This window comes from Pecten maximus, unplaced genomic scaffold, assembly GCF_902652985.1.
Source record: "Pecten maximus unplaced genomic scaffold, xPecMax1.1, whole genome shotgun sequence".
Lineage (NCBI taxonomy): Eukaryota > Metazoa > Mollusca > Bivalvia > Pectinida > Pectinidae > Pecten > Pecten maximus.
In genome coordinates, this window is record NW_022980658.1 from 1 (window position 1) to 14,108 (window position 14,108).

At 32.4% G+C, this 14,108-nt stretch overlaps 1 protein-coding gene across 1 annotated transcript in view; it reads left to right on the top strand.

Annotated features, from left to right (window-relative positions):
• Positions 1-4,358: 4,358 nt before the first annotated feature.
• Positions 4,359-14,108, top strand: part of LOC117319610 — a gene marked incomplete at its 3' end in the record, with an annotated part of 31,966 nt that continues 22,216 nt past the window's right edge. The window contains exons 1-2 of the mRNA XM_033874380.1: positions 4,359-4,483; positions 9,937-10,068. Coding sequence (XP_033730271.1) covers positions 4,359-4,483; positions 9,937-10,068 — 257 coding nt within the window. The remainder of the gene's footprint in view (positions 4,484-9,936; positions 10,069-14,108) is intronic.

Below are 14,108 nucleotides of genomic sequence, written 5' to 3' on the forward strand. Positions count from 1 at the left end.
GTAGAAACCATTGGACTATCAGATAAACGATAAATGTATATAGTAGTAACGTCTACCTTTCTCAGTAAGACATACCCCAGTTTTTTTATGACCAACTTCGATAATATACTCTGAGTATACATTATGTATTATAGATTTTTTTTAAGTGTACATATAATTTTGTGATTATTAAGTGTGTGTGCAACCGGAACGAAGTCGCGAAAGACAATCATTAGTTGTGGGAAAACGTCAAGATACATCAAAGAAGTCAAATAAGACTTATATCGATGTCTTACAGTGATTCAGTGATTCAATTCATAACTGAAATAAAATTGTCAATCAAAATGCTGAATTATTATTTCAATGTTTGTATTTGTTTAAAATGTCAACAAAATTTTGGTGTCCGTTTGTCCAATCAGCAACCCTGTGTTAAAGGTCTACTTTATAATCGTGTTAAAGAAAAAAGCCAGAAAAAATAATAATGCAGATTGAAGTTAAATGTTCAATTAAGTATATAAACAAACAAATTACAAGGAATTGTAGTTTTAATATATATAAAAAAACAAATATTGAAATTCGGCGTGATGGACGTCACCCCCTCGGTCAACAAGTTCTGTTCTCCTAATGTGATAATTTTAATGTCGGGTTCATCACAAAAATGAGTGTGCCAAAAAGAAAATAAACTAATTGCAAAAGGTTAACAAGTAAAGCGTAACATTAAAATGCTATCTGATTTTGTTATGTATTGTTTTTGCATAGTTAAAGTTCAAAGTCCTTTTTGTAATAGTAGACCAGATCGAGTTGGAGGCGGTGTGGCGGTTTACGTTCGGAAAAAAATAATAGTTAAACGGCGTAAAGATCTCGAGATTAGGAATATTGAAAGTGTGTGGCTGGAATTAAAACTGAAATCACAGAAAATGTTACTTGGTACTTTTTATCGTCCACCAAACTCTAACGACCACTACTGGAACATGATCCACTTTTCTATAGAACTTGCATTTAATACAGGTATTACAAACATCCTGATTACTGGAGATTTGAATGACAATATGTTAATAACGAGTAACTGTCCCCTTAAAAATATCATGCACCAATTTGACTTAAAGCAGTTAATTACTGAGCCAACACATTATACTGAAACCTCGAGTACTTTACTTGATGTCATCCTCGTTAATAATGACAATATTGTAGAATATGCTAACGTAGGTGATCCTTTTCTCTATAGTAATCTTAGATACCATTGTCCTATATATGCTTATTTGAAATTTAAACGTTCACCAAATAATAAATGCACTAAACGACGTATATGGTTATATAAAGATTGTGATTTTAGTGATTATCGGGATAAATTGAATAATGTCATATGGAACGATACAGAAGCACTATCAGTTGATAATACTGCAGATTTTCTTTCAACGACGATTTTGAAAATAGCCTCGGACACCATACCAAATAAAGTAATAACATTACGAAAGCGCGATCCCCCTTGGATGCACAATAGTATCCGCAGATTAATCAGAAATAGGAAAAGAATCCATGCTAAAGCTAAACACACACAAAACCCCCTACATTGGGAAACATTCAGAAAAATAAGAAATACTTGTGTTGGTGCTATCCGCAATGCAAAAAACAATTTTTACAAAAAAATGTCTTCTAATCTTCAATTTACGTCTAGTTCGTCTAGAAAATGGTGGAAAATGTTGAACTCTCTTACACAGTTTTCATGCAAATCAACCGACATACCTACACTGATTTACAATGACATAGAATACACAAATGATAAAGAAAAAGCCAATGTACTTAATAACTATTTTGTCCAGCAGACTGTACTTGATGATTCACATCATAACCTACCAATTATCAATGACAACAACACCAGAATGCTAGATAATATAAATATTACAGATCAAGACGTGTCTGACGCCATTGATATTTTAGATGCTTCTAAAGCCTCTGGACCGGATAAGATTAGTGGTAAACTTATAAAAGAAGGGAAAAAACAATTAATAGGGCCTCTTTGTAATATTTTTAACAAATCGTTACATAATCAATATTACCCTGCAATATGGAAAAATGCCAATGTTATCCCAATATTTAAAAAAGACGACCCAAGTGCTGTTTCCAATTATCGTCCTATTTCATTAATAAGTATAATAGGCAAAGTTATGGAAAGGTGCATTTTTAAACATGTTTATAATTTTTTGCGTGATTCTTCTTTTTTTACTGAGCACCAGTCAGGGTTTAGATGTGGCGATTCTGCTATTAATCAGCTATTGATTATCACAAATGACATTGGTAAAGCTTTAGATTGTGGGAAGGAGGTACAGGTTGTGTTTCTTGACATAAGTAAGGCGTTTGATCGCGTCTGGCACAAGGGTCTTCTCTATAAAATACAGAAAGCAGGCTTTGAGGGAAATATTTTAGGGTGGTTCAAAAGTTATCTTTCTGATAGGAAACAACGAGTTGTGGTAAATGGTGAATTTTCAAACTACAGTACTATTAAATCTGGCCTTCCTCAGGGCTCTATATTAGGGCCCCTGTTGTTTTTGATATTATAAATGATATAATTTCGGATATTGGCAGCATTATCAAATTATTCGCTGATGACACTACTCTTTATCTCGTAATAGATAATGCAATTAATTCAGCAAATATTATAAATAACGATCTTTTTAAAATTCATACATGGGCCACTCAATGGTTAGTTACGTTTAATACAAATAAAACGGAGTCGTTATTAGTCAGTAAGAAAATTTCAAAATGTAATCTTCCACAACTAAGTATGGACAATACGAATATAAAACAAGTTTTATTACATAAACACCTAGGTTTATATTTCAACTCTGAATTAAGTTGGACTAACCATGTAGATTGTATTATTTCTAAAGTATCAAAAAGGCTAGCAGTTCTCCGCAAACTTAAATTCCTTCTTGACCGTAATACCTTGGAACGTATATATTTCTCATATATAATGCCTATACTCGAATACGCCGACGTTGTATGGGATTCTTTACCAGCTTTCCTTATAAATAAACTAGAATTAATTCACAAAGAATCTGCAAGAATAGTTACGGGAGCAAAAAAACTGGTAAGTAGTGAACTATTATATAAAGATACATGTTGGGACACATTAGCAGAACGTAGGAAAAAACATAAGATAATTAAGCTTCATAACATGGTTCATAATCATACTCCTCCTTCCCTTTCTAACTTACTTCCAAGAAGAAATACTGAAATACATAGCCAAAGAACTAGACAATCAAACCAATTATCCATCATCAAAACTAATACCAGTTCCTACAAAAACTCATTCCTTCCAACCACTATTCATCTATGGAACAGCTTACCCTCCACCATTAGAGAAAATGCATCCGTGTCAGTCCTAAAAAAATATCTTGATAGAGACAGAAATAAATTGCTAAGTTATCTATCCTGTGGAAACCGTAAAGCCCAAATTTATCACACCAGACTCCGATTAAAATGTAGTAGCTTAAAAGCACATCTTTTTGAAAAAAATCTTAATGATGATCCTTTTTGTTCATGTGGATACATCGAGGACAACTTTCATTTCTTATTTGCATGTGAAAAGTATACAGATATAAGAGAACAATATATATATACATTAAACTATGACTTAGATACGGATTGTTTACTCTGGGGAAGTCCAGACCTTACAGTACAAAAAAACGAAGAAATTATATTGGCAGTACAAGAATTTATAATGAAGAGTGAGCGTTTTGTGTAATCAAGTCATATTGTATGTATGTATGTATGTATGTATGTATGTATGTATGAGTGTATGTATGTATGTATGTATGTATGTACGTACGTATGTATGTATGTATGTATGTATGTATGTATGTATGTGTATGTATGTATGCATGCATGCATGCATGTATGTATGTATGTATGTATGTATGTATGTACGTATGTATCGCATCACTCGAACATGTGTATTGTTATGTCTTACAATATATATATATATATATATAGATATGCTTAGTCAAAGCTTACAAAGTTCCTAAGTGATTATATAGTATTTACTTAGATCAGTCGTTTTCTCATATGTAAAATACATTGTACCTATAGTGTAACTTTACTACATTAGTCTCTTATTGTGCGTTGTATATTTATTTGTATGTAATTATGAAAACATGAACAGTGCTCGGACAGTAATATTATTGTTTAACGTCAGCATTCCCATGATCACTCTACTTTATATCTATGTCTATCATTAATAAGGAGATGGTTTTACATAAGCTCTAAGCTTGTTACCAAATCCTCTTGTATACTTTTGATTTATTGTACCGTATTACTTATTCTCAAATAAATATTGTTTAAACTAAAGTCAATTTCGGTCAATTTCGTTACGGGCGTCCATGCTCGATATTTTTGTGATCACGGGTACATTCATTGTAGCGCGACAGTCGTTTTCGTTCATTAGTTCACAGACATGTGTACTACGTCATCAGTATACTGACGCTGGAAGATGGCTGTCGTGTGGGTAAATACTTTCGATCGGTCCAATCATTCCTGTTTGTTACAGGCGTCAGAGAAGTTTAGTCTATGAAAATAACAACCTTAGCAATCATAAAAGATAGGTTTGTTTTCAAGTTTACTTTTAATACATCAAAACCAATACCAAGAAGACTCCACAACAGAACTAGCGTGAGTAATACTGCAGAATTCGCCGACTTTGCCGGTCGGTTGTAACTTTTTGACAACTTTGAAACAAACGGACGTAATGCATTGACCATCCGCAAGAACACATGCCAGTCAATCGTTACTGGCATTCACAAACACATTATAGTATTTTTCAATAAATGAAGAACTTTATTTTTCGGTGATATTTTACTATTTTCGGACATTGAAAAAAATGACGAATGCAGTTCAATAGATATGTCCACGGCATATCAGAATTGGTGGTAGAGAATTTGTGTATCCCGAGCCGAGCCCGAGCTTTTGACCCGAGCCCGAGCTTTGGATATTTTCGTTTTTCTCCTTCATTACTGAATGGATTAAAGTGATTTTTTCTACCAAGATTTGATTTCATGTTTTAAATCAATCGGTGTAAATGGATTTTCATGAAATGTATTTTAACGTCCAAAATACACATTTTTCAGGGGGAGAATTTGTGTAGCCCGCAATCAAGCGTGACTATTCATGTTTTTTGCTAATTATTTCCGATACATGCTTTTATTTAGATATATTACTAGATACAAACAACAAGTAAACATAGCTGGTTTCAAACATATAAATTTCAACATATAATTAATGTGACTTGGTGTCAAATTTTGACAGTTTTGTAACCGCGCCGACGATCAACGAACTCGCCGTGTTTACCGAGCTTTCACCGAGCCCGTGCTAAGGGCAGATAACTCTACCGATCCCGATCTTTGTGACTGTACATTAGTAAAGCCGGGCCTTTAGTGGAGTGCCGAGCTATATATGTGAATTGATTGTGATTAAAACATCAAAATGTCTTGAGATTAAACTTTATTCAAATTGAGTGTTATTGTTAAGACAAAAAAAAATATGTATATTTATCGTACATTAAAGTTATTAACTCAAATATCAAATTACAAAAATCATCAAAAGAGGAAATTGCCTCGAGTGATGATGTTGTAAGTATAAACGAGCCTATTGTTATCACTAGTCCTAAGGTAAAACCTAATAGAAAAATACTTTCGTTGCCAAAAAGACACAAACCAAAGGTAAGTGATATACTAGAAATTGTCATGGACAATTTGACGGGCTTTTCACTATTTAGCATAAATGACCGAAAGGCTTGGTATTTCCAAACATAAAAAACTATTTTAGAACACTTGATAGGTCATCCACATTCTAGTTTTGATTAATCTGGCATTTGAGATATAACATTTCAACAAAGGAGTGGACGAAGGGAAATAACTGGTACAGCCTTGTACGAGTTATCTCCCCTCGTCCAACTACCGTTATATCTCAGATACCGTTATATATCAGATGCCAAATTAATTCAAAATGGCGTTCCGCGTTAATGGTAAACGTTACCGAAACACCAAAAAACATGAAAATCATCAGAATAACATTTTGAATCATACTTAAATTTCTTTTTTTGGAAAAAGATTAAAAAATGAAGATTTTCTAAAAATAGACTTATTTGACCCCATAGCGAACGCTTTTATTTGACCTCTGACCCTAAAACTTTTAGTGAGTAAAAGCTAGAGCCAGGCTTTAACTACAAATAACATAATTACCTGACCCCTGTAAAATGAATAATTTTTTAATTATGGGCATTTTAAGCTTTTTAATACATGACGTCATGGCGGCCATCTTGGATTTCAAATCAACTTAAAAAATAACATAACTTGGCCAGGACAATCCAAGGATTAATTCAGCTAAGATTGAGCTGAATGCCACAGGTGGAACTTGAGAAGAAGTTTAAAATGTAAAACTATTTTTAATAAAGAATATATAGTGGAAATTCAAAATGGTGTATACCGGAAACCGCTTGTGTTACATAAAAACTAAACACATCAAATTCATCAGAATGACATTCTACATCATACTAAGAATTATTTTTTGGAAAAAGATTAAAAAATGAAGATTTTCTAAAAGTAGACTTATTTGACCCCATAACGAACGCTTTTATTTGACCTCTGACCCTAAAACTTTTGGTAAGTAAAAGCTAGAGTCAGACATTAACTACAAATAACATAATTACATGACCCCTGTAAAATGAATACTTTTTGAATTATGGGCATTTTAAGCTTTTTAATACATGATGTCATGGCGGCCATCTTGGATTTCAAATCAACTTAAAAAATAACATAACTTGGCCAGAACTATCCAAGGATTATTTCAGCTAAGATTGAGCTGAATCCCACTGGTGGAACTTGAGAAGAAGTTTAAAATGTAACACACTTTTCTATATTGAAATATATAGGGGGAAATTCAAAATGGCGTACAACAGAAACCGTATGTGTCACAGAAAAACTGAAAACTTCAAATTCATCAGAATGACATTCTGCATCATACTAAGAATTTTTTTTTTTGGAAAAAGATTGAAAAATGAAGATTTTCTAAAAATAGACTAACTTGACCCCTTAGCGAGCTTTTTTATTTGACCTCTGACCTTAAACTTGTAATAATATAAAAGTTAGCCCCAGTTATTGTCTACAAATAATATAATTACATAACCTCTGTATAATGAATACTTTTTGAGTTATAGTCATTTTAAACATTTTAGGTATGACGTCATAGCGGCCATTTTGAATTTTCTGACCTACTTAATTTTGTTACATGAACATCTTCAGACCTTTTTATTAAACATACCTACATCATTTTAAACATAACTTATACCATATTTGCTGAATGGCTGTCACAAAATCAAGTGCAGAAGAAGAAAAATAATAATAAGAAACATAACAGAAACAATAGGTCTTTTCACCACTTGGGTGAAAAGCCCTAATTAGAAGATCTTTCAGATGATAGACCGTCAATTTGTAAGCCAGTAGAAACAAAACATATTTGGATGGATAACGGTAAGAGCTTAGTGCAATAAGTTTTTAAGAAAAAGATGATATTTTAAAGGATAGAAAATTATGCGGAAATATTATGTGTTATGTTCAGGACATTTTAAAGAAACAATTTCCTAATAATATAAACGGTATGCAAGATACAGGCTACGCTCAAGTTTTGAGAAACGGTAAGTGGGATTATGCTTTACGAATGAAACCGACGACAGCATCAGCAGCACAAATCCATCATACAGGTGAGGACCATTGGGTTGTATCAGTACAGGAGGTAAGTGGTAACGAAGTTTATATTCTTGATAGTTTGATAGGTATAACTAAGCAGAAAGATCATTTGTCAGCGTCCTTAGAAATGCAGGTAAGTTCATCTTACGGGGAAAATAGGAAAATCTTAAAAACAATTTTACCTAGCATACAACAGCAAACCAATGGGGTTGACTGTGGGGTTTTTGCCATCGCTAATTTAGTAGAGTTTTGTTTCAATGGGTTTAAAGGTAGTGAAGAATTAGAATTCGACATAGATTATATGAGACAGCATCTAGTAAATTGTATTTCAAATGGTAGGTTTTCTAAATTTCCAAAGAAAAAACTTAGTAAATACAGAAAAATGAAAGTTTCGCAAGCCTTAACTTATGATATTTTTATCGATTGTGAGTCAGATTGATGTCATATTTCTAATGTTTTTGATGATATGGTAAGTTGTGACGCTGGTTAATTGTGATAGGTGGTTTCATAATAGATGTGTTTGTGATCAGTCAGATTTTCATTTTTCAAGAGACAGTTTCGTTTGGCATTGTACTAAATGTTCGAAAATTCAAACTAGAATACAATAAGAAAATAGTACTGTAGTTGTATTAAAATCATGCATTGATGAAAATATTTTTTTCTAAAAGAATTAGCTTTAGTAACAGATGAAAAGTAAACCAGTGAATTGGTTTATACCACAAATGAAAATTTTATTTTCTTCGTAAAAAAATACAAAAGTACATATGGTGATAAAAATATTTTAATGTGATAAAAAATAATGAAAAGATAGGTAAATATATATAAAATCATTAAAATAAAATCATATGGGCTCTTTGTAGAACTGCGTCCTCGTCGCAGAGCCCGGAAACATTCTTATACCAGAATGGCTAAAAGTTCTACAAAGCTTGGGATCGGTAGAGTTATCTGCCCTTAGCACGGGCTCGGTGAAAGCTCGGTAAACAAGGCGAGTTCGTTGATTGTCGGCGCGGTTACAAAACTGTCAAAATTTGACACCAAGTCACATTCAATATATGTTGAAATTTATATTTTTAAAATCAGCTATGTTTACTTGTTGTTTGTATCTAGTAATATATATAAATAAAAGCATGTATCGGAAATAATTCGCAAAAAACATGAATAGTCACGCTTGATTGCGGGCTACACAAATTCTCCCCCTGAAAAATGAAAATCGTGGATTTAGGACGTTAAAATACATTTCATGAAAATCCACTTACACGGATTGATTTAAAACACAAAATCAAATCTTGGTAGAAAAAATCACTTTATTCATTCAGTAATGAAGGAGAAAAACGAAAATATCCAAAGCTCGGGCTCGGGTCAAAAGCTCGGGCTCGGCTCGGGTTACACAAATTCTCTACCACCATCAGAATTCACTTTTCAGTGATCGGACGTCATATTTTGACCACACTGCAAACGTGATGATGTTATGTTTTGACACCATTGTCTATAAATATTAGGTAAAAAATTTACGGAAAAACAACAACATTTCTGAAATTGTGACATCAACTGAAAGTGTGTTGTAATACGCGCCATTGATTTAAACAAAAAGTGTGTTATTTAACTTTTTCATTTCTGAAATAAACAGATCTTGTATTGTTTGAACGCCAATAACAATCGGACCAGTGTTAAGTGATGGATGAAATATGATTGACATGACAAAATGGCAGCTAGCATTGTCAAATATTGTGGGTACTATTTATAATCAAGAAAATATGCACTTAGATTTCTGCTGTATATGTGTAAATGATGAATCATACTATCTCTGTTTCCCCCAATTCCCTAAGCAAGATTATATAAAAAAATTTCACACCAGAATTTCCGCACTTGACACAAAGCTGTCAATGCCACATCCGGATCCACTACAGTTCAGCATACCTTAACAGATGCGGAGAGAGCTCACGAGTTGAAACATAAATATTTTAATACTGTATTTGCATTGCCACATCATTACATTTTACAAATATCACAGTTTAATTGACCAGTTATAGTAAGCAGTTTGTTACCTAAAAATATTGCATCAAACTGGTATTGGCAGAAATATTTCTCACTTTTTAGCAATATCCAAGTTATCATGACATTTGTATTAAGTAATGCTTTCAGACCTAATAATCCAGAATGATATGTAATAGAATAATGGACCAATAAATAACAACTCACATTGTTTCAATTTACACAGGTACAGAGAGCGAAAGAAAAATGATGAAAATTATGAACAAAAAGAAAGAGAAAGAAAGAAAACTGCCAGAGCAAACAGAACAGAGGAACAGATTCAAACTGACAACATAAAATCTAAGGAGCGGCAAAAGAGGTATTAAAACAAGTTTGTCAGTTGGTTTTGAAAACAATAGTAATTGGAACCGACATGGTTTTATTATGGAGGTGTTTACGCCTGCCATATTGCAATTACCTACGAGTTGTGACGTCACAATCTCTCACTTTCGTTTTCGTTATATTTCCTTAAACAGTTCATTTTGCGGTTTCTTTCGGTTCATATATGATGTAGTTGAACTATATAATTATGCATTAATGAAAACTATCAAGACTACAAATAAAGTGCTATTACATGAAAAAGGTATATTCAGTATAAATTTCTCTTCAGCGGAAGTACGGAATTTGAGACCTCTGGTGGTAATTTCTGTAACTAGGGGTAATAATTCGCTTAGTTCCGAGAACATTCAAAGTGGATGTGGACAGAAATGTATTAACTCTACTGATAATGTTGTGAACATTTCAGGAACAATTTTGAATAAACAATAAAAATAACGTCTTGTAAATATCTGCACCTGCATTGGTTTTTGCAAATTTATATTGAAAACACTGTTGGAAGGGAGATAACTGCGAGATTCTGACGTTACCTTAAGCTTACAGAGGACACTTGTTTAACTACTAGAAATATAAATGGCATAACAACCAAGCACAAACAAATTCCCGATTTTCATAATACCCTCTAGGTTTTGGCTAACAACATTTGTTTTGTTTACAACTTGGTAGTTTTTTCACAAGATTTTATGAGATTTGGTCCGATATTTAGCGATCACGTGTTCCGTCTGTTTACGTGAGCGAGCACGCTGTCAAAATGGAGGCACGTGGACACGGGCTTCACACGAAGCATCACAGTGTGATGTTTGTCGCTAGAAATTAATATCTATCAACATGAATTAAAGGCAAGTTGCTTACAAAGTTTAAATCTGTTTGTTGACCCACTGAAATAAGTGTTTGTTTATTTAGGACGAAACTGTTCAGTGTTTACGATAAGTTGTTAAAGCCTGGCCAGACCACAAAATCACAATATCTACTGCGATTATAGTCCGAATTTTCTGACGATCTTGCTATATACTATATGTAGACTTAAATCAGCGTTAAGGCAATATCAACACCAGAACCCTTCGGATTACTGCGATAACTGATCGAAGTCCCTGTGTTTCAAATCCATGAATCGGTAGACCTACGTGATGGTGTGATGGAATTCGATCGTTTATTTTTTAAAACTAAGAAAACTGGCACATATCTGTTGTGGTGGTCATTTGTGCTGTACCTTCCCCGACAGAGACAATATATATACAGAATCTGGATTTTTGTGATAAGATTTACTGCAGTAGCTACTCGCACTCGGAATATATATGAAAATACTAAATTATTATTGAACCAGCTTGTCTTATTTATATATATTATTCAGCTCACGATTCAACCTTTTCAAATGTTTTCATGTAATATATATATACATTTGTATGCACCAAGCTGTGAAATGTTTGTATTACATAGAATATTTAAACAATACAAAGTAATTGTAGATTAACAAAATGTATACCAATTGCATTTTAACCTATTAGTACAACTTTTTGTTGTTTTCATGTAATATAACTTTTTGTTGTTTTCATGTAAAATGATAAATACAGTGGTCCCCCTCTTATGAGACCACCTATGGGACAGGCATCAGGTGGTCTAAATATAATGGTGGTGGTCTTTGTTGAGAGTTTTGTCATCTGAGTGACGTCAGTGAAGTCAATGATCACACAAGCTAGTACATATTACATTATATACATAGACAATTCATTGTGTTAAGTTAAAATGTGTTTTTAAATGTTCTCTGTCAGTAATGTTTTGAATTTGGTTTACTTGTTGCATGTGTAAATTATTTCACAAAATTTAAGTGTAACGTTATATCTCGAATAATAAGCAAAAACCGTAAATAGGCACTCTTGAGTGCAGGATCCACAAAATTACCCCCCTCATCCCTGAAAAACGGGGGACTTCTTTAATTTTAAAAAAAAACAAAAAAATTTTTTCCGGGGAAAAAATAGCTGGGAAAAAAACACCCAAACCCAAAATAGTTATAGAAAAAATTTCTTTTAATTTTGGGTTTTGGGAAAAACCGTTTGTCCCAATTTTTTGATGATTTTTCTAGTAGATTCAAGGGGAGTGGGATATTAATTAAAAATCAGAAACCTCGGGTTTTGTAAGCGTTTTTAAAAGAAAATAAAAAATTAAAACCAAAACTGGGGTCTGAGTCGGGGTTTTTTTCCGGGAAAATTGGGGTTTCCGGGTGCAATCTTTTTTGCATTACCACCATTTTGGGTTTATTCAAAAAACCCCCCGTCTTTGGGTTTTTTTAAAAAAAAAATTTTTTTTTCTTGCTGATGGGAGGAGGGTTTAGGCCAAATTTTTTAATAAAATTTTTTTTTGGGGGGCACGCATTAAAAAGGAACAGGGGGGGGGGTCAAAATTAATGGAATTTTTATCAGGTTTTTAAGGGTTGTATTTTTGTTTGGCCCGGGTTTGTAAAAGGGACCCAAATTTTAAAAATAAACCCCTTTTTATAATGGATTTTTAAAATTTTTAAGATTCCCCCAAAAATATTTTAAAATTTTTGGGAAAAACAAAACAAACCCTTTTCTTTCAAAAGGGAGGAGTAATTATTTTGTTTGGGAAAAAAAAAAAAGGTGGACAAAAAAAAAAGCTCACTAGTGGGTATCGCAGGGGTTAAAAACCCCCGTTTAAAAAAAAATGTGTGAAAAAATTTTTCCGGGGTGGTTTCTTTAGGTGGCGGGTTTTAAACCCTTTTTAAAAAGGATTTTTTCTTTTTGGAATCAAAGAAAATTTTAAAAAAAAGGATTTTTCCAAATACCCAAAATTTTCCTTTTAACAAATTTAAATCTTTTTGCTGGGGGGTTGGAAAAAATTAAAAGGGTTTTTTTAGTTGGGAAAAAATCCTAAAATTTAACATCCCTTCCCTTTTATGGCTAAAAAGGGGGAACTTTTAAAAGAAAAACTTTTTGGGGGAATTTAAATTTTAAAAATTTTAATTTTAATTAAAATTTTTTCCAAAATTTCCTTTTTAAAAAATAAAATAAAAAACAATTCTTTTTAAAAAATTTTTTTAAAAAAGGTTTTTTTTCAGGTCCCTTTTTTCCCAAAAAACCCCTTTTAAAAACTTTTCATCAAACCCTTTTTGGGGGTTTTGGAAAGTGGGTTAAAACATTAAAAAAAAATTTTTTGGTCCAAAAAACTTTTTTTAAAGGAATTTTTGTATTCTTTGGATTTTTCCCAAATGGGGATTTAAAAAAAAAAAATTTGAAATTTTCAAAAAAAGTTGGGGGTTTTAAAAATGGGGGGTTTGGGTTGGGGCCCAAAAGGCCAAAAAATTTTTTTTTAAATCTTTTGACCCAAAGATCCATATATTTTGGGGTTTTTGGGGGTCCTTAGTGAATGGAAAAAAGTGTAATTTTTTGGGCTCCCTTAAGTGGTAATTTTAAAATTTCTTTTTTTATATGTTACAAAACATCAAATTTTAATTTGATTAATATGGAAAAAAAAAATTTTAGGTGGGAAAATAAAGGATTTTTTAAAAATTAAAAATTTGACAAAGAGGTTTTAGGTTTAATTTTAGGGCCCCCCAAATTTCCCTGATAAATTTATCCCGTCTCGGCTCTTTTTTTATTAAAAAGGAAAGTAATCCCCAAGAGTGGGAAAAAAAATTTTTAAACTTTTTTTTATTCCAAAAAAAATTGTTAAAATTATGGTAAAAGTTTTGGGGTTCTCCCCGGGAAAAAATTCCAAATTTTACTTTTAGTTTAAAAATTTTTTAAAATTTAACCAAATTTTAACCAATTAAATTTTTGTTTCATTTTCCTTTTGGGGGAAAGGTAGCAAGGGGGATACCAAAAATTTTTAAGAATTTTGTCAAAAGTTAAAATTTAAGGCCCCCCCGGTTTTTTTACCCCGGGCGAAAGGGGAAATTCAAAAAATTTTAAAAATCTTTCCCAAATTTTATTAAATTTTTTTTATTTTCCCTTGGGAAAAAAATTTTGCCCCCTGAAACGGGGAAAAATTTTTAAACTTTTTCAGGAA